At 35.8% G+C, this 22,827-nt stretch overlaps 1 protein-coding gene across 1 annotated transcript in view; it reads left to right on the plus strand.

The window, feature by feature from the left end:
- LRRC7 (leucine rich repeat containing 7) overlaps window positions 1–22,827 on the plus strand; it is a 615,708-nt gene that overhangs the window by 519,490 nt on the left and 73,391 nt on the right. Inside the window, exons 22-23 of the mRNA XM_069565050.1 lie at window positions 984–1,124; window positions 12,697–12,816. Coding sequence (XP_069421151.1) covers window positions 984–1,124; window positions 12,697–12,816 — 261 coding nt within the window. The remainder of the gene's footprint in view (window positions 1–983; window positions 1,125–12,696; window positions 12,817–22,827) is intronic.

A 22,827-nucleotide genomic window follows, 5' to 3' on the forward strand; every position in this document is an offset into this window, starting at 1 on the left:
AAGTGTACTAACTTCAATAGATTTTTTAAAATTAATTAAAAGGGCCAAATGCTGTCAGTTATTGTATTTTCATGACAGGCAGAAAGTAGAGATCATACTGATGAAAACCATCTGATGACAAGATATGCAAAATGACTTAATTTTAAAATGAAGTTCTGTAGAAAAAAACTGAACCACTTGGAATAACTTCAGATGCACTTACTGAAGGGTAGCCGCAGTGCAGATATCACTAGAATATTCTATAAATGTTTAGGTATATCAGATAAATAGCATTAATAATTCAAAGCATAGTTCCTTTAGTTTCATTATGAAATTTCATCAGTTTAAAATGTAATTTTTAAGAAACAACAAAAGAGAATAATTGGATTCACATACAAAATGAGTAGTTTAACTAAATTAATAAATTCAATCATCCACTGGTCAGATTGAATGACTTTTTGACCAGCTCTTTTCCTGAGTTGCCATAATTATGCCTATAAGACAGAAAAAAAAAAAAAACTGACTGATTTTCACTTTAACTTTGCAGGGCATTAGTTTTAAGGCAGAATTAGGAGCTAGTATTTGTCTTTTGTGTATGCTAATCTCACAATATGAAAGAGACCATGAGATTTGCAGCTGACAAAATTTAAGACCTCACTGTTTGAAATTTTTGAATTAATAGATCACTACTGATAAACATTTGTCCAGAATCACTACAATCATGATATATAAAAGATAGGCTCTATGCCTATGAGATAGTAACAATGTAAAACAGAATGTTATCTTTGCTTTTTTGTCTTTTCTGTAGTTTTGGATGGTACTCATTATGTTCATAACTAACACTGTTTACTGTATGCTTCTGTCTGATCAAGTGCATGTTTAAAAAAGAAAGTTACCGTTTGCCTGCATAAAGTTAAATGTTATAAATTTAAACATGTTCATGTAATAATCAGTTTGTTGAGCATGTGTTCACATCCTGTCACATGATTATTTCCTCTACTCAGAATGCTGCTTACAAACACAACACAGTTAACCTTGGCATGCTGCCCTATGGAGGTATTTCAGCAATGCATGCAGGCAGAAGCATGACTTTAAACTTGCAGACTAAGTCTAAATTTGATCTACAAGAACTACCTCTTCAGAAAGTAAGTATGGACTGCCCTACATGTGTCAGCATACCAAAGCCAATTAATGTTGTTTGTTCACGTAATGTGTTTAGGCTGTACGTACAATCCTGCTTACAGACTCTCAGGAGTCCAAAAAGCATAAGGGCAAATAATATAGAGCCCCTACTCTTAGCTGCTCAATGAATATTGATAGCTAGACTGATTATTAGGTTCCTACTTAACAGCTTTGCTTTTTGGATTGAGCAGGTACATGGCTTCTTGTGTTGCTTTAAGACTCATTTTTCTTATTAGTCATTTCCTTTTTCTTTTATTCTTTGCTTTTCTTTCTTTCGTGTGTATGTATATGTATATATACACATGTTGACTTTTTTTTTTAACTTTTTGGAGATAGTCCTATACTCTCTTACTGATGCATTCTGAGAACAGAAAAAGAAATTATGATTGGATTTTAGTTGGAAAAGTCCTAGAGCCCTAGGTTAGAATGACAGTTAAGTCATTAGCACTTCTAAAAGCTTCATTAGTCCATTTTTTGTGTGGGAAATATTACACAGAAGTAAAACATGGGAAACGAATTTGCGGCTTAAGTAGCAAATTTTTACTCATCCTAGGTTAATGGGAAAGTAGCAAGTTGACATGGTTTAAAATGAAAATGTAGACTCATTTGAAAGGGCATATACGATAAGAGAAAATATTTCCATTGTCCGAGGACCATTTCTGCTTGTTTTATTCAGGCAAAACAGAAAATGTCCATTATACCTGTTTAAATTGACTAATGCAATCTGTCTTAATTGCATTTCAATGGAAACTAATGAGTCATTTTCACACAATATGCCATTATGACTATATTGTTAATGTAGTCATTAACCTGGTAAGTTTTTATTAAAAAAAGAAAAAGCAATGTCAAAGTAAGGATAATAAAATGATGGTAGCCTCCAAACTCTCTTCTCTTAATCAATTAATGAACAGATGAAACAAACTACCCTCCCAGCAAAATGAATGTCATAAGACCTCAAACTCATATTTTATTGTCAAATTAGTCTTAATAACAGTCCCTAACTCTGGATACTTTGCTTCCTACTCTGAGGAGAGTCATAAAATCAGCAAAACATTTCTGTTCATAGCTTTTTTTCTTTAATCACCCATGATCACTTAAAAAAAAAAACCGACTTAATTGAGAATTTCTGTAAGTTATTTTCTCTGTCCTCAGTCTCCTGTTGCAGAGCCAGTATTGTATACAAAAGTCTCTCCAGGAAGAAAAATGCCTGATCTGTGGCCTGTGCCTATGTCAATGACAGAACCCTCGCTCTCTGAGAAATTTCAAAGTGGTAACTTGACGTCACTGAGCTCAGAATTGAGACTGAGTGTTGTTGGCTCCAACACACTACTATCAGTAAGACCCTTTTCACTGGAGCCTCTCCTTTAATGGAGCCTGTTCTTAACATCTTCTTAGATGCTCAGGGCTCATCCTCTGCCCTCAAAAAAAAAAAAAAAAAAAAACAAACAATGTTCAAAAGGGCCTTGAAACTCATTTGCACTAAGGAACAGATGAGCTATCACCAACTTAAACAGACAGCTTTCCTGGAGGGCTTGTCAATTAAATAGAAATCAAACCCTTAAGTTACAATGATAGAATTTCAGAATACAAAGAGCAGATTAGAGAGGGCTTGGTATGAAATAAGCTATTGCTCAAACTCCTTGAAATTATTGTATGGACAGCCCCTTATTTTACTTAGTTTTTTTGCCCTGTTTTCTTGTCAGTCTATAGAATAATATGCACATATTCAGTGCCTGAAAGGGCTTCCCTTGTGGCTCGGCTGGCAAAGAATCTGCCAGCAATGCAGGAGACGTGAGTTTGATCCCTGGATTGGGAAGATCCCCTGGAGAAGAGCAAGACTACCCACTCCGGTATTCTGGCCTGGAGAATTCCAGACTGTATAGTCCATAGGGTCACAAAGAGTTGGACGTGACTGAGCGACTTTCATTTCAGTGCCTGAAAAATGGTAATACACTTGAAACACTGTTTCTCACTGTGTACATTATTCTCCAGATATAAATTAAGTACCTCTTCGCTGCTGTATTAATTTTATGATGTTCTTTGGAGTACTCTATAGAATGGATTCATTAACTATTCTTGTTGTTCAGTTGCTCAGTTGTGTCTGACTCTTTTCAAACCCATGGACTGCAGCACACTAGGCCTCCCTGTCCTTCACCATCTCCCAGAGTTTGTTCGAACTCATGTCCATAGAATCAGTGATGCCATCCAACCATCTCATCCTCTGTCATCCCCTTCTCCTCCTGCCTTCAATCTTTCCCAGCATCAGGTTCTTTTCAAATGAATTGGCTCTTCGTATCAGGTGGCTGAGGTATTGGAGCTTCAATTTCAGCATCAGTCCCTCCAACCAATATTCAGGGTTGATTTCCTTTAGGATAGAGTGGTTTGATCTCCTTGCAGTTCAAGCGGCTATCAAGAGTCTTCTCCAACACCACAGTTCAAAACCATCAATTCTTCAGCACTCAGCATTCTTTATGGTCCAACTCTCACATTCATATATGACTACAGGAAAAACAATAGCTTTGATTATACGGACTTTTGTCAGCAACACGATGTCTCTTCAATATGCTATCTAGGTTCATCATAGCTTTTCCTCCAAGGAAAAAAACATCTTTTACTTTCATGACTTAAGTCACTGTCCTCAGTGATTTTCGAGCCCAAGAAAATAAAGTCTGTCACTGTTTCCATTGTTTCCCCATCTATTAGCCATGAAGTGATGGGACTCGATACCATGATCTTAGATTTTAGAATGGTGAGTTTTAAGCCAGCTTTTCACGACTCTTTAGTTCCTCTTCAGTTTCTGCCATTATAGTGGTGTCATTTGCATATTTGAGATTATTGATATTTCTTGCACCAGTCTTGATTCCAGCTTGTGCTTCATCCAGCCCAGTATTTCACATGATGTACTCTGCATATAAGTTGAATAAGCCAGGTGACAATATACAGCCTTAATGTACTCTTTCCCAATTTGGCACCAGTCCATTTTTCCTGTCCAGTCTAACTATTGCTTCTTGACCTGCATACAGATTTCTCAGAAGTCAGGTAAGGTGGTCTGGTATTCCCAACTCTTTAAGAATTTCCCACAGTTTGTTGTAATCCACACAGTCAAAGGCTTTAGTGTAGTCAATGAAGCAGATGTTTTTCTGGAATTCCCTTGCTTTTTCTGTGTTCCAATGGATGTTGGCAATATGATCTGTGGTTTCTCTGCCTTTCCTAAATCCAACTGGAACATCTAGAAGTTCTCAGTTAATGTACTGTTGAAGCCTAGCTTGAAGGATTTTGAGCATTACTTAGCTGGCATGTGGGATGAGTGCAATTGTACAATTGAACATTCTTTGGTATTACCTTTCTTTGACCTTTTCCAGGCCTGTGGCCACTGCTTAATTTTCCAAATTTACTGACATATTGAGTGCAGCACTTTTACATTATCTTTTAGGATTTGAAATAGCTCAGCTGGAATTCTATCACCTCCACTAGCTTTGTTTGTAATAATGCTTTCTAAGGCCCACTTGACTTCACACTCCAGGATGTCTGGCTTTAGGTGAGTAATCACACCATCATGGTTATCCAGGTCATAAAGACCTTTTTTTGTACAGTTCTTCTGTGTATTCTTGCCACCTCTTCTTAATATCTCCTGCTTCTGTTAGGTCCATACCACTTCTGTCCTTTATTGTGCCCATCTTTGCGTAAAATATTCCCTTGGTATCTCTAATTTTCTTGAAGAGATCTCTAGTCTTTCCCATTCTACTGTAGCTCTAAGACGATCTATGGATGGCACAGATCTTCCCTGGTGGCACAGTGATAAAGAATCCACCTGCCAATGCAGGAGATGCTGGTTTGATCTGTGGGTCAGGAAGATCCTGTGGAGAAGCAAATGGCAACCCACTCCAGTATTCCTGTCTGGGAAATTCCATGGACAGAGGAGCCTGGAGGGCTACAATCCATGGAGTCACAAAAGTAGACACTACTTAAAAACTAAACAGCAACAAGATGATCTGTAACAGAAATGTTGCAGAATTATAATACTTGGAGATATTGCAAACTTCCCAATTGGGCAAAGAGATGATGTAAATGAATTCTGTTTGGAAACTCTATTAAACTGCAAACCAAGAATAAAGAAGTATGGAAAAGAAACTGAAATATATATGTATGTAGACACACACACATATGTAGAACTGAATCACTTTGCATACAGCTGAAACTAATGTAATATTGTAAATCAACTATGGCGCCTGTGTTCTAAGTCACTTTAGTCATGTCCAACCCAGGACCCTGTGGATTATAGCCTGCCAGGCTTCTGTCCATGAGATTCTCCAGGCAAGAATACTAGAGTGGGTTACCATGCCCTTGTCCAGAGGATCTTCCCAACCCAGGGATCGAACCCACATCTCTCATGTCTTCTGCATTGTTAGGCAGGCTGTTTACCACCTGGGAAGCCCCAAATCAACTATACTTCAATATAAATAAATTACTATGCTGCCATCCAGCTTCGCATCAAAAAAGAATATCAAGTATTGAAATAGCCTATCTCAAAATGAATTATCACTAATACTTTATTATTTGGTGATTCAGTTGGTAAAGAACCACTTGCAATGAGGGAGACCCAGGTTCGATCCCTGGGTTGGAAAGACTCCCTGGAGAAGGAAATGGCTACCCGTTCCAGTATTCTTACCTGGGAAATCCCACGGACAGAGTAGCTGGTGGGCTACAGTCCATAGGGTCACAAAGAGTCAGACACGACGGAGCAACTGACACTTTTCATTCATACCAAAAACAACAACAACAACAGAAGAGAGAGGGCAAGGATGGAAAAGAAACAGGGTTACTACTCTGTTGCCCCCAAACTATTATATGATCCAAAGGATCGCTTTAAGGCCTATAAAATGTAGGTATTTAGGCATCTGGACAACTTTCCTCCCCTGCTACTATTGCAAAACATTATCAGGTGTATGTACCGGATGCTTAATCAGTTTCAAAATTACTCCAGGGACTCCTTTCTTTCCAACCTTGGTCTCTGCCCTTTTGCCTTTGTGCTCAGATACGTCTCTCCCACAGAGCTTATTAATTATAAAATTTGTTTGGTTTTCCTGGGAAACTTTAGGGTTAACCTTTCTTAAGGTACAATCTCTCAGAGTCTCCCTTCTGGCTCCACTGACCCATTGATAATCAGTCCTATGACTGAAGTTCAATTTCCTGGAACTCTTCTCACCAGGAAAGGAGATAGGCAAAAATTATTTTCCTTTGATTTACAAATATATAAAAATCTATTATGACACTCTCACCTTACCACTTAAGATAATAATATTAGCATCAGCTATTTAAATATCAGACGACACTCTCACCTTACCACTTAAGATAATAAATATTAGCATCAGCTATTTAAATATCATGAGGGCCTCTAAATGATTGTTAGCCGTGAGAACTGCACTAAAATATAGAGTAAGATCAAAATATAAACACTCTCAATAGGTAAAATTAACAAAACTGTTTATTTTCCCTTGAAAATACTGGAGCTGTCTTTTTATTCATAAAATCCCTGAATGATAATAGTGCCTCTCTATTTATGTGCTATGGTAAATGAAACTGAGTTGTCCTAGAAAGAATGAATGAAGTGTCCTAAGAAACTGAAATGAATGCTTTCAGGTATTGCCAATTAAGCACTGGATAGGGAATTGCAGCATCCATTTTTCATAGATGGTGCCTTTGCCAGGGAATATTTGGAAGCTGAGATCCAGGCCCTTTCCCCACACTCTCTGCTGGCAAGACTTAACTTCTTGTAATTAGGAGAAAGGAGAATCCTTTTGTATTTTTTCTGTTACACTGAAATTGTCTTTTTGCAAGTTATGTACCCAGAGAGAGCACCTTTGTGTGATTGCTACCTCTCTACTCCCTCATGGTAATTGACAAAAAGATGCTATTTGTATTAATACTACCTGAAGTCCTGATCCAGCAATTTATTTGGGTTTTTTTTGGTTTGCTGATTTTTTATTTTAAGGCTACCAAAATGTGTCTAATTCTTTTTTTTTCCAAATTTTCTTTTAAGCTAACTTGTAATAAACTAGAGGATATATCTGTTGATGAAGATTAAAGAACTCTGCACTTAATAAAGCATTTAAACAATGAATATTTAAGTGGATAAAAAGAAAAGGCACTCCCAGATTTTGATACATGTTTTGAATATTTCTATTTTTTTATATTTCTTATATTCCAAGTCTAGTATTATACATTTTCCATGGATTACAAGCCAAATATAGGCTTTCTGTACTGTAAAGAGTAAATTACAGTTTCTATGGTAACTTTATAGAATTTCTTGATATTAACAGAATGCAAATAAAAACCATAAAAATTAGTTTGATAAATTTAATTTCTTTTTTAATATTTTCATTTTTTTGATGCTTATTCTAATTTCCTAAAAGATTTCATAGTACTTATTACCAGAACATGTAAGACATACACATGTGCTATTGAATTATAGATTATTAGTATTCTGTCTTTATTTATGTATTCATTTATTCATTCATTTATTCATTTCTCATTTATAACTGCCTCTCCAAAAAGCATTTAAGGTAGCTTTCTATGACTTTATTGATGGTTCAATGTGCTTCTTTGGATGTGCTCTGTTGTAAATGAGCTTAGCTAATGTCTTGAAATTTTATGTTATCAAAAGAAATATAATATTGCAAAATGTCAGTTCAAACTGTCATTTTTATTATCCACATTAATGGTGGGAAAAAATAGATATCTTGACAGGAGAAGAATAAAGACTAGGATTTATTGAAAATATGTACCTAGTACCATGAGATATTTTAAATGCATTTTTTCACACAACCCTCACCAAAAACCCTAAATGGAAGTATTATCACCATTGTATAGAATAGGGAACACAAAAGAATACACAAATAGAATGTTTTAACTAATCCAAAATATATCACAGCCCAAATCATCCCCTATGGGCTATAGAAACAGTACTTTCTTATTTAGCTGAGTTTAATAAATGCTAGTAGTTACCTTCCACTCTTCAACATATGCTTGCATTTCCTGAGCACTCAGTATCACTAAGAAATATGTTTGGTAGCAATAAAAGGTTATGAACCTAAGAAAATTGCAAGTTACTCATCCATGCTACTGCTGCTCCAGAGATATGCAAGCCTAGGAAAGAAATCACTTGCCTTTTCCAACACCCTATCTGCAGGTGTCCGGCTGCCAATATACACAGTGTGGTCTCTTCTGCACTGAAGAAATAGATAATTTTTTTCTTGTTCTTTTTTTTAACTTCTACCACCATAATATTATTCCATAGCTCCTACTACTTACTGGCTATTGAAGCAGACACTAATATAAATTATAATTTCAGGGGAAGAGAAGTTGAAATTATGGAAACATGTATTAAATAATATTTTAATATAATTTTGCCTGGAAGAAAATGACCTCACTGTTTTATTAGTTGATACTCATTTTACTATCATTGAATTAGGGAACGTTTGCACGTAAACTCTTTAAATTTCTAATGTCCTTTCCTATAGATATATGTGCATTACTCAGGATCAGATAGTTCCGGTATTAACATGTATTCATTCACCTGAGTTCCAAGGGTTATTTATTTAATTCCAGTTCTGTTTTGTTTGCTGAAAGCAAAGCAAGATTTATGTAGAACCTTGGGTTAATTTATGCCTATAGTTTCTCTTGATTTTGCTGCATCTATTATTGGCTATCTATCACTCAGGAAGGATTCACTTATCTTTATAACTACGAAAAAAATCCTTCAGTCTGTAAATCCACATAATTCCTCATAGACAGTGACTAAAACTACCAAAATAATCTTGTACTCATACAGATGCTTCCTCACCTTTATAATGAAACAATAGCTTAAAGATCATCTGGATATTCCATTACCATCTTCAGACTGAGATCTGTGAAATCATAATGATGTAGATTCAAGCTTGATGTATATTTGTCTTTATGACCTACTTTTTTCAGAAAAAGAATAATATAACAATAATTTCACTGAAAATACTTTGGAGAAAGTTGTTTTCAATACGTTTTTTAACTGTGTGCCTTTGTGAACTATGTGCCAATTACTAAGTGAAATAATCCTTGAGTTCTTAAGTAATATATCCCAAGATCTTTGCAAAGTGCCAAATTATAATACTACTCTGATATAATTCTTCCAGCTAATTGCCATAAGTTAATTTCCCAAGCTTGCAATGCCCTTAACACTAATGCAATTAACAGTCAAGAGCAAACCTTCAGGAGCAGCTAAGCCCATTTACTCATATATGCGAATCCTGTACATACACATATACTCACATAGAGGCATGCATACACACACATGCATACATACACTCATATACATGCTTGTACATACACAGATATATAGACACATAAAGACACATATATTCATACACATTGTGTCTCAGGAAAATCAGAAATTACTTCTTCCAGTGGAGGCTTGTGATCATTCGCAGCAGTCAAAATCACAATTGTTAAATCTGCAAATGTTTGCAGTCATTTTTTGGACTAGTGTCTGTTCAGCAAAACTTTTTCTAACATTACTGAATTTCTTAAGTTTAATTTCTGACTTTTAAGTAAATCACACTGACCATTTTCTCTTTTATTTTGAAATATTAAGGATCTGCAGAATTTAGAAGCTGAAGAAATGCTATATTGTGATGATTCTCCACATATTTTATGTTTAATTGGTTATATGTGGTGAGGAAAAGACTAATTCTTAATCTTTTAAAGTATCTAAAGAAAATAACTCAAATGTGATACTAAAAATAAGTGAATGAAAACTGAACTCAATTGATTATGTTCTTTGAAATAATAAATTATAGCCTCATTATTCTTTTTACACTTTTTGGTTGCTCCTTTTAACATTTCATAAAATTTTAACAACTGCATTTTTGAACAGTTCAGGAGCACTTTATTGAAAGTATTTTTTTGGTAAATAGCTATAATCATTCCTTTTGAGAAAAAATGTGAACCCACTACATAATTCTCTTTTGGGTTCCTCCCTCCCAAACATAAATAAATGTTTTCACAGTATTTCCGCGTTTGAAAACTGAAGTCACTCCTCGAGTGTCTCACTTAAGAGAAACAAAGAAGCCAGAGCATTCTGGAAATGAATAAAGGAAATTGCTTTCAGGAAATTCCTTTACTCTTGTTGTCTATTCAGAGTATTTTCTTTTTCGTGTGTCTGTGTATTTATGTTCTCTTTGGCCGCTGTAACATATTGAAATTGGTGGAGTTGTTAGTTCTAATTTTAAAAAGAGAAAGATTAATTGGTAAATGAATGAAGAATCTATGTCATCATGATCTTAGGATTTTTAATAAGGGTTTTAGCCTTTTTTAACATTAAAAAGAATCGTGCAATTTCAGTTGTTCTCTGTGACTAAGAGTCATGTTGGGGTAGCTGACGGAAGTTTAGTGGAGGAAATAGTGATAAAGATGGGGATGAAATGGAGAAAAAAAAGGATTATTTGTGCTTAATTCTGGCCACTTTGAAAAACTCTGTGTTCCACAAACTGAGCTAGTTGAACATATTTATAATCCCACTTTACTGGCAAAGAAATCAAACCAGCAACAACATGCATACTAAAAATTCCAAAAGAAAACTGTCCAGTAGGGCCCACTCTGCATAATTGTATTTTAACTGCTTAATTTTAAAAATTGTATGTCATAATATTAGCTAGAAAAATTATGCATGGGCATGTACAAACACTAATCTCTAAAAATAAAGATTGAAAAATTAATGCTTGAAATCAGGCAGATAGATGGTCATAGAGGAGCTGTCTGGTTATTTTCAAGTAGTACATACGTTACATATGTTAAAGTGAAGTCACTCAGTCGTGTCCAACTCTTTGTGACCCCATGGACTGTAGCCTACCAGGCTCCTCCATCCATGGGGTTTTCCAAGCAAGAATACTGGAGTGGGTAGTCATTTCCTTCTCCAGGGGATCTTCCCAACCCAGGGGTCAAACCTGGGTCTCCCACATTGTAGGGAGATACTTTAATGTCTGAGCCACCAGGGAAATCCTCTTAAATATGTTAACCTAAATCTGATTTTCAAGCAAACACAGGTGAATTCATTCCTAACTAACCCAGGAACCTTAATTCAATACCTTTTTTCTTTTTTTTCATACTTTCTGATACTCATGAAAAAGGAATTCACACAGTCAAAATACAAGAAGAAAACTGATTTCCTTACTTTCACTATATCCACTAGACCCCAGAAAAATTTCACCTAAATTTTAGTTAGTTTTGTCATAATAAATATTATTTTTAACAGTTCCAAGCAATGCTTTTTAAAAATGCATGTAATGAAAATGCAGATAGGATCATTATAAAATTGTTTTGTAAAGGAGGACAGTTAGGACCACTCAGTATAACTGGATGAAGCCTGGCAAGCAGCACATCTGCACCATATTATGAAGAGAATGGCCCAGTTCTCTCATTCCAGGGCTGGAGGACAATTCTTCACACAAAGAACTGCACATACACTCTCTAATCAGACTTTCTGTATCCACAGGGATCCTCCAAAATATGTGGGGTAAATGGCATAAGAAAAACTGACTATAATATCTCACCCCATAAGAATTCCCCAGGAAATCAGGCAGTACTTGTATATCCTATAAGCTAGAGGAGAAAAAAAGTCTATACAAAAAGTTAATCTGCTTCGACAGGAAAAATATCCCACTACTGTAGCCCTCCATAGGAGGCTGTCTTTCTCTTGGTTTATGATTACCTTCTGTTACTTAGATCAGATTACAAATGCCTCCCAAAATATCCAGTAGTAATAATAACAGAGACAGGAGTATTGTTATTTGTTAAAAAATAATAAGCAGTAAACCAGCCAAAAATAAAATATATATGAAGAGTTTAATCTTTAATGTATAAATGATCTACACAAATAAATTTGGAGTCAAAACAATTATGATTTATTTAAACTGAAATTCTAACAGCCCAATACTTTTTGATGTGTTAGTTTTTCCTCTAACTGATCTATGGATAATGTCATAGTAACATGAATCTCACACTATGCTAGTGTTAACATCATTGTAGATTAGTGCAAGACACATTCTCCCAGAATCAGTACAGCTTGATAAAATTTGTTTTAGATTATGGTTTGGAATATTAGAAATTACATACTGTGTATTGTATGGTTTCAGTTTATATTCTAAATGCTAAGATCATACTAAAGAAGTAACTTAAGCAACTTTTAAATGTGGTTTGTAACAATTGGTTAATTTTATTCTGATTATTTTTATTCCAGTACTGCAAATTTAAACTTCTCTTTAAAATTAAGTAAATAACTCTAAGATGGTTATTTTAATTGAATTTCTCATTGCTTCCAAAAAGCTATTAATTTACAATTCTTATCAAGTAAATAGTGGATAAAAGTACCTCCAGTTTAGGATATATGTTTTTCTGCAATTAAAAAAAAAAGTAATTTTACCATAATCATTAGGGACTCTTTTCAGAAAACTATGATAAACTTCTATTACATCACTAAAGAATGCCATACCATTTTTGCAATAGACCCCGTCCCAGCAAAGCAACATTTTAGACAATGGACAAGAAGATGTATCTCCTAGTGGCCAATGGAATCCTTATCCTCTTGGGAGGCGGGATGTACCTCCGGACACCATTACTAAAAAGGTAACCAATTTCAAATTAATGACACAAACCATGAACCTTGCATATCCATTGTAATATGTAATCCATATCTTGTGTCTTAACATCATTTCTAACTTTGTGATAAATTTAGGCTAAATACTATCCTACAATAGGGAGTTTGGCTAACTGTTTTAAGTGTGTTGAAAAAAATGAAAAGTGAATATTGCCAAATGTTCAGAGCTGGTAATGAATTTTTATAAACAACATCCTGCCACCTCTCTGAAAATGTATCACCTCTTATTAATGCCTGACACCCACCTTCAAAGTACAAGTACAGGAAATTGTGTAGTGTATACTTTCTGAGCTCGGATTCAGCAGCATAGTGTAACCAATTTGTAGAAAATGAAATTTGACCACTAAAAGATTGATTCATCACCTGTAGAATCATAGCAACTCATTTATCCTGTCATTCATTCATTTAACACTTAATGAGCAACTGTATGTATGAAGCAGCACTACTGTGTTGAGGTCTCGCTAGATGTTAGGGCACAAAAATGAATAAGATATAGTGTGATGTTTTACCTCTAGAACCTGTTAGTCTGGTGAGACAGGCTGAGTGATAAGTACGTGATTATAATACTTCATGTTAAATCACCATAAAAGGAGTAAAAAGAAAGCTCTAACCGAGAAGATAGCTGCAACATATATGTAGGACAAGAGACTAATATTCCAGAATATATTTTTTAAAACTCCTACAAAAAATATGAAAAGATGGATAACACAATACCAAAAGTATGGTAAAAATGAAAGCAATTGGGAGAGTAAATTAATATTAAAACTGAATTTTTTATCAATCAGGAAAAAGCAAAAAGCTGTTATTTTAAACCTACTAGACTATCAAAAATTAAGAAATATGAAACTATAAGCCGTTTCCAAGTATAAGAGTAGTGGGCGCTCCTTTATACTTCTTGAAAGAGTATGAAATACAATCACATTGACAATGAATTTTCTTATAAAAGCTGAATATGAATATATCCAACATTCCAACAATTGCCCTCCTAAGATATCCTAGCAAAACTCTTGTGTATGTCATTCAAGATACTTGTAAAGCTTACAATGGTAGAAAACTGGATAAATCTATTACAAGGACTGTGAGAAAGTAAATTCTGTTATTTACACAAAGGAATATTTTGCAGCAATGAACACTTGTTAGCTATAAGGATAACATGTATAAACTTTAGAAGCATAGTTTGAGTGAGGAACAAGTTTCAGGTGATGGCACACATCAAGAGCAAAAAATAAAGCAAATGCAACTGAATCAATTAAAAAGAATTTCATATTTATAAGTCTCAAAAACAAGTGAAACTAAAATATATTATTTAGGCACAAGTATATGAGTGAGAAAACTTTTTATAAGGGAATGGTTAGCAAAACATTTAGGATTATGGTTGTCTCTAAAGAGATAGGATCTAGGGATAGAATGATCAGGGAGGAAGCTGATAGTAGTAGTAGTATTCTGTTTCTTCAGCTGAATTGTGGTTCTTACACTTTAGTTCTTAAGCTCATGAATGTTCATTTTGTAATTGTGCTTCATAACATATACTCTACACAATCACATACTTTCTTTGTAACTTAAGTGATTTTTTCCCTTGATGAGTGCTTCAGTGCTTTTTTAAAAATTATACAGTAAATGTCAAATTATTTTACCCCAAAATTGTTAATATCCTGGTTTTCAAGTGTTATACATATTATTAATCTGCCTATTGAGCAATATCCAGCACTGCAGATAAATACAGTCCTGTGAGGATAGAATACAGGGCTGGGAGAGCACCTGGAAAGGACACCTATTTAGTAAAGATATTGAAGAAAGTAAAGAGAGAAGGATTGGAGAAGGCAATGGCACCCCACTCCAGTACTCTTGCCTGGAAAATCCCATGGATGGAGGAGCCTGGTGGGCTGCAGTCCATGGGGTCGCGAAGAGTCGGACATGACTGAGCGACTTCACTTTCACTTTTCACTTTCATGCATTGGAGAAGGAAATGGCAACCCACTCCAGAGTTCTTGCCTGGGGAATCCCAGGGACGGGGGAGCCTGGTGGATTGCCGTCTATGGGGTTGCGCAGAGTCAGACGTGGCTGAAACGACTTAGCAGCAGCAGTATCACCAAGAGAAAAGGATGGTGTGAAAATAAGGCCAGGAGTATAAGCATAAACCAGTGCTTTATCCTGAAAGAAATGGGAAGAAGTGTTTTAAACAGGGGAGAGCCATCATTAAAATTTTACCTGAAGAGCACTTTGACAGGTTTTCTGAGAAAGAATTGGAAAGGAGAAAGATTTGAGGCCATGCAACAAGTTACAAAGCGTCTCTTGTAATCCAAGGGAGAGTGGATGGACCAATGAGTGGTAGAGAGAAAATGCAAAGATTTGGTATATTCTCAAAAGATAGAGCCAACATGATCTTGTGATTGACTGTACATAGGGCATAAAAGACAGATAATAGTTCTAAGATTGATAACCAGGTTTCTAATTTGTATGAGTCATGATGTGCCATTCACTGAGGTGGGGTGGCAAAACAAGTGACAAGTGGAAGTGGAAGAGAGGAAGGGAATTTAAGGTTTAATATGTTGATTTAAGACTTCCCTGGCAGGTCAGTGCTTAAGACATCATGCTTCCAAAGCAGGAGGCAGGAGTTCAATCCCTGCTCGGGGAACTAAGAGTCCACATACTATGCTGTGCAACAACAAAAAAAAGTTAAAATGATGATTTGAGGTATCTTCTAGAAAATGAGTGGAAATTTTTAGTGGATATTTAGATATATTTTTCAGGAGTTCAGGAGAGAAATCTTAGTTGATGATACAAATTTAGCAATCATTAAAACATAAGTCATAACTGAGTCACAAATAAGACAGAAGACACAGAGCTCCACGGAACACCAACATATGACATATTCTTAGAATCACAGAGAAGAAATGGCTAAATATTTTATCAATAAGGTTTTTTCTACCACAAGCTATAGAAAATTTTAGTCTTGAACATTAAAGAAATATTTAGCTAACATAAGTAGACAAAATCTAGGCTGAGCCTCAGATTAATCTTCAGTTAGATAATTGGAAAAGACCCTGATTCTGGAAAAGATTAAAGGCAAAAGGAAAAGAGGGCAGCAGAGGATGAGATCATTAGGCATCACCAATTCAATGGACATGAACTTGAGCAAACTCTAGGCGATAGTAAAGGACAGAGGAGCTTGGCATGCTGCAGTCCATGGGGTTGCTAACAGTTGGACTTGACAACTGAACAACAAAGATAATTTTAAATACTTGGGGTTTTTCCCCTCTCCACTCTTCCATTCATATTGTTGGTTCTATCCTAAAATTGGTTCCTCTCATAATTATCAGCTGACTGCCTATGACAGTTGAAGATAACAAGCTTCCTCTTTCAAGTTTATAAGGAGAGAGAACCAAGTTTCCAGTAGTTGTCTCTTACAAGCAAAGCCTTTCTTCCCTAAATCCCCCAACAAGCCTCTTTTTCCATCTCACTGATCCAAAATAGCTAAGGATTTCTCACCCATAGTAAGATGAATAAAACTATATGATTGGCTTTGACTGGTCATTTGGAGTAGAATAGATGGGGCTTTCTACTCCAATGACAAGCAAAAAGCTGTAAAAGGGAAAAACAAAGAAAAGTGACGTCACCTTGGAACTAAAAAAAAATGTTAAGGAAGGGTCAACAGTATCACATGGTGACAAAAAAATCAGGCAAGGTATGACTAAAGACTTTTTGACTTTAGCAACAAAAAGGTTATTGGTTGTCTTGGCAAAAGTAATTTATTTAATCAATGGGGCTGAATCCATACTAACCCATGTTAAGAAATAGAGACAGAAAACTCAAAAAGTAGTTTCCTTTTAGAAAGAGAGAATTATGGTAGACTCTGGAAGAGGGTATGACGAAGACAGAAGTGATATTTAAGATGGCAAACACCTGGTTATATTTAAAGGCTGTTGAGTAATGATTGGTGAAGAGGAAGTTGAAAGATCTCAGAAAAGTAGGAAAATTTACTTCTTTATGAAGAAAGAGGAGAAGTTGAAGAAATACCTATCAAAGCCAAGGGATCCTTAAATAACCTGACCAAAGAAAATAACCATATCACTTACTTGGTTGCAAAAGGCTTCAATAATTTTCCCATAAAAGGAAAAGTTTTATTCATTTATTACTGTAAATGGAATGAATAGGTATTTACATTATCCATACATGCATCCATTTTACATGAAATCTATTTTCAAAATCCATGATATTATGTTTAATCATATTAGCAGTACAACTCATGATGATCATTTGCTTGTTTCTCTCCTTGCTTTGAGAATCCCATGCAATTATGTAAGGATTAAACATTTGTGAGCTAGTCCCTCTTATTAATAGCTAAATAATTGTTTAATCTATCCAAAAACTTTATTAATCATTTTGTAAAATAATGTAATATGTCTTTAAATTTTCTGTATCTTTCATGTGTAAACTCATTTATATCTTCTTCCTACTATCATAAGCATTTCCTGAATACCCTATATTGTATAGCACTTTTGCCTAAAATCTGAAATTTCAGAACCTAAAATGGGTATGTTTGCTATTACCGCACAGAGTAAAAAGAATAATGATTCCTTTAAATGTTCAATTTTAGTTTTTTATTATATGTTAATTGAGGATATCAAGTTAAGATTCTAGTGAGAATCAACCTAAAGAAATGAAAATGATAATAGGATTATTAGCCTGGGCTTCCAGATTGACTGAAATAGGTGTGAAAATGGTACTATTATTATTTGAGGTTATATTTCACTCTACAATTAATGTTTTTTGTTTCCGTGTTAGTTTTACAGTTGTCCTAAAATGAGTAGGCATTAGGCTGGATAGGATGAAAGTGTGAAAGTGTTAGTAGCTCAGTCATGGCCAACTCTTTGCGACCCCATAGACTATACAGCCCACCAGACTCCTCTGTCCAGGGAATTCTTCAGGCAACAATATTGGAGTGACTAGCCATTCTCTTCTCTAGGGAATCTTTCCAACCCAGGGAATTAAACCCAGGTCTCCTGCATTGCCATCAGAGTCTTTACTGTTCAGGGAAGCCTGAATAGGATGAGAATGAAGAATCAGAAATTAAACTACCAATGGAATGGGAATCAAAGGATATTAATTGGTGAAATCTTAGCCAGTACCCCATTTGAGTCTGTTTTGCCAAGTCTCTGTAGAAGATTTTTTCAATCTTATCTCTATGTCAAAAGATACTACTGTGATATTTCTACTGTGATAATCCTACTATGTAGCATTAATACTTTGATACTACTGTGATCAGAAACTACTGTGATACTGCAGAGATTCAGTGGGGAATCCATTTTATAAAGGCTTTGGTTGAACCTTTTACTCTCGGTTGTAGCTATTGTAGCTTTTGAACTAATTTTGGTGATACCTATGGCTTCCCTGGTGGCTCAGACAGTAAAGCATCTGTCTACAATGCGGGAGACCTGGGTTTGATCCCTGGGTCAGGAAGATTCCCTGGAGAAGGAAATGGCAACCCACTCCAGTACTCTTGCCTGGAAAATCCCATGGACGGAGGAGCTTGGTGCAAACTACTGTCCATGGAGTCGGAAAGAGTCAGGCATGACTGAGCAACTTCACTTTCACTTTCATGGCTATGCAGAGCTTCCCCAGTGGCTAGCAGTAAAGAATCCACCTGCAGTGCAAGAGCTGTAGGAGACACGGGTTTGATCCCTGGGTCAGAAAGATCCCATGGAGGAGGGCATGACAACCCACTCCAGTATTCCTGCCTGGAGAATCCCATGGACAGAGCAGCCTGGAGTGCTACAGTCCATAGGGTCATAAAGAGTTGGACATGACTGAAGCAACTTAGCACGCAAGCATGGCTATGCCTAGCAGTACTCCAAGCATTATGGGAGAGCAAATTGTGGGTACCCACCAAGTTGTGGATCCAGAGATTTAGATATATAAAATAAACAAAATGTGTTCATCTATCAGAAAGAATTTTGCTCCTGCATCTACTGTCTTATTCTATATATCTGGGAGTGGATATTACATAACAAAGTGTTGAAGGTGTTAAATCTTAGCCTGTTTTTTAGTGGTAGTTTAAATTTTCTCTTGCTATGTCAGTCTCCAAAATCTTAAATTCTAATATCCATTATTTCAAAAAGTCTGTGAATCACTGCTAGAAGATGTCACAGTGAGGTAAATCCACCCCCACTCCTCGAATTCCAGGGAGTACTACTTTGGGCACTTTGAGAATTAGTTGAAACTTTGGTGGTGACTGAAAACAACAGTGCTCTCAGGAGTATTTGTATTTTAGTCTTCGTATCACGTCATTGTTTTTACCTTCAGTCTATCAAATTATATTGCAGTCACCTTGGGAAGAACTATGAGGTACCATGGCAGGCATTGTGCTAAATACTTATTTGTTCATCTTATCCTCACAGCAATCATATGAGGTAAGCACTATTATTTTTGTCCACTTTAATGAAAGAAGAAACTGAGTTTAGACTTTCTCAGTTGTAGACTTGGAGTTTAGGTTAAGTTACTTGCCAAGATCACACACATGCCTGCTCAGTCCTGTCCGACTCTTTGTGACCCGATGGACTGTAGCTCAACAGGCTTCTCTGTCCAGAGATTTTCCCAGCAAGAACACGAGAGTGGGTTGCCATTTCCTACTCTAGTGGATCTTCCTGACCCAGGGATTGAACTCAGGTCTCCTGCTTTGCAGAAGCATTCTTTAAAACAAATGAAACTTAAATTATTTCCCTTCTTGTAAGAGCAACCCAAGAAACTTTAAAATTTCAGTGATATTAAATCTGAAAGTTTTCAGTATGTAAAGACTAGACATTCAAATCTCTTGCAACATTAGTGACTCTGCCCTCTTTCAAGTGTCTTTTGTTCTAAGTGCATAATGACTTGGCAGTTAAAATAATAAAAAATGGGTTTCAAGGTCAATATCAAGATGAATATAATTGAAGAAAAAGGTATTAAAATGCAGCTAATTAAGTCTTGGCTTACAGATGACTTCTGTTGAGCTTGCCCATGGTTTTTCCACATCTATAATGCCTGCTCAACCATTCAGAGCTTCAAGATTTCCAGATGTTCATCATTTCTGAGGCATGCCCAAAAACTCACTAGAAGAAACTAAAAGAAATTTGAAAGAAATTATGTGGATTTTAGGCTTCCCTTGTGGCTCAGCTGGTAAAGAATCAGCCTGCAGTGTGGGAGACCTGGGTTTGACCCCTGGGTTGGGAAGATACCCTGGAAAGGGGAAAGGCTATCCACTCCAGTATTCTGGCCTGAAGAATCCCATGGACTGTATAGTCCACGAGTTGCAAAGAGTCGGACGCGATTGGGCCACTTTCACTTTCACTTATGTGAGGTTTTGTCATTTTTGTGTTCTTTTAATCCTTTCTTTCACAAACCCCCAAATCAGAATTTTTGCTTTTCAGACTGTATAAAATACTAATATTAAAATTTGTTTAATTCATTAATAATCACTCCTTATTATAATCGTGCCATTTGTCACATTTCTTAGTATAATGCATTTTATTTAGTGTAATGTATGTTTCTTTATATACTTATTTAGCAAATGTCTAAAATATATTTTGAAAATCTTAAATTGTTTTGCTGTTGAATACCATGCAGCCACACCATTGTCTGTGTTTAAAACAAACAAATCAAATTACCACTGGGATTGATTTTTCACTTGGTAATGAAAATCTGTCTGTTGTAAAATTTTTCACAGGGTAAGAATAGATATATGTCATTTTTTAAATGAGAAGTAGATGTTTAAAAGAAAATCAACTTCACCCATACATTTAGTAATTTAAATAAAATCATTTTATTGCTGTGCTATAAAAAATCTTGGGGCTTCCCTAGTAGATCAGATGGTAAAGCATCTGTCTCCTGCAATGCAGGAGACCTGGGTTCAATCCCTGGGTTGGGAAGATCCCCTGAAGAAGGAAATGGCAACCCACTGGTATCCTTGCCTGGAAAATTCCATGGACAGAGGAGCCTGGCGGGCTATCATCCATGGGGTCACAAAGAGTTGGACATGACTGAGTGAAACACACACACACACACACAAAATCTCATCTAAAATATATAATCTTCAAAGTTATAGTCATTGAAAAGTAATTTTCTCCAAAACTTTTGCCTTTAAAAGCAAATATTGCTATCAGTAGTCTATATAAATATAGAACTGAAATAAATGCAACTACAGTTCTTGGCTTTTGCAGTTTAACTGAGAGTGGGCAGTGTTGCTGTTGGAATCCTTTATAATGATTAAGGCAGGGGGCAGGAAGTGGGGTAGGGGTGGAGGGTGGATGTAGCTCACTTACATAGAAATAGAGAAAGTCTGGAGTAGATAAGAAAGAGAAATGAAGATTTAAATATTGGAAAACATAGGGATGGCAGTAAGCAGAATAAATTTTGAGGCTATAAGAGAGCGAGACAGATGTGGATGAAGCAGATAGGAAAATCAACTGAGTAAACCTTACATACGAGAGATAAGAGACAGGGAAATAGAAATGCTTCCTATTTCCATCACAAGCATAAGAGTCAAGAATATCTGTTCGAGTGTAAAGTAAAATTGAAATTTAAAACATTCTGAAACTTTAGTGAATGTCAGTGCGATAGCTAAACTCTTCTTTTGTACAGAAAGAAATATGTCAAGTAGTGTAAGTTTTGCCTGAAGATTTGTACTTTTTCCCTCCTAAAGCAATATACATAATTAACTGTGAAGAATACCCAGGAGTAATGTCTTGACTTCATCAGTCCACAAGCAAATGAAAACAATATTCTCTATTATTGTGAGTAATGCCAAGCACAATTCTGGCTTCCTCTTTTCTGATTCTTTCCCAAACCTCATTTTTCTCCTCTGATAGCAAATTTTGCACTGGTTGGAGTACATTTTTCTTCTGGTACACTCAGTCATCTGGTAGACTTGGTCATCACAGAAACTCAACAACAGATTGGAATTCCTTTATAGAGTCATTCTGAGCCCCAAACGTTTTTATAAACAGTCGGGAAGGAGATCTTTTTGAGTCAGTTGGTAGGTTGATATTCTCCTTGCTTCCTTCAACCATCCTCTTCTCATCACTCCTACTCATGTTGGTGTCACTTCTACTGAGGCTTCTGGACTTCTAGAAAAAATAGCAGTTGAATACATTTGCTGTCAGTAAGCTCTGCCACCAAAATGAGAAGAGAGTCACTGAAAGGGTAGATTGATGAATTCATACAATTATAGATTTCTTTAATTATTAAAAGCAAATAAACAAAAAATTTTAGACCTATCTGTTGTCCCCAGAGAGTTATTTCTTACACAGATATATTCATTTTTTCTCTTGACCAAAAGCCACTTTTTCCCAGGAGCTTAAGTTTTAAAAGGGAAGTGGAACCATGGGAAGATACCAAATGTGTCCAAATGAAAAAGAACCTCTATTCCTAACAAAACTTTGAATATGGCTCTCTAGATCTAAATGACACAACTCTACTTTTCTTGGAGTTTGGGATTTCAGAAATAATCTAGAACTGAATATCTGTGTGAATAGTATGTATTCACACCTTAATTTCAAATGTCAGTTAAAAGTGTTTTAAGCAACAGTTCCAAACACATCAATTGCCTGAAGGGCTGTCATAATTACCACAGATTAGGAAGGGTTAAGAATAGAAGTAAACAGGTGAAAATTATATTTTATGCGACTTTTATGGATAAGGATCAACTATTGATGATATTTTTAGGCATCCATCAAACACCAGACGGCTCCGTGGAAATGTAGAAAAGGCAGATTTCAGAATGGGTCAGAATGATCCTCTGGAGGAGAAAAATGACAACCCACTCCAGTATTCTTGCCTCTTCCTCCATGGAAAGAGGAGCCTGGTGGGCCATAGTCCATGGGGTCGCAGAGAGTTGGACATGCCTGAGTGACCGAGCATACATCAAACACCTATTGAGAGCTCATTGAAATTCTTCAGGCTTATATTTAGTGACTATTAAGAAATATCCGCTAATTTCCCCTCCT

This window comes from Ovis canadensis, chromosome 1 (genome assembly GCF_042477335.2).
Source record: "Ovis canadensis isolate MfBH-ARS-UI-01 breed Bighorn chromosome 1, ARS-UI_OviCan_v2, whole genome shotgun sequence".
NCBI lineage: Eukaryota > Metazoa > Chordata > Mammalia > Artiodactyla > Bovidae > Ovis > Ovis canadensis.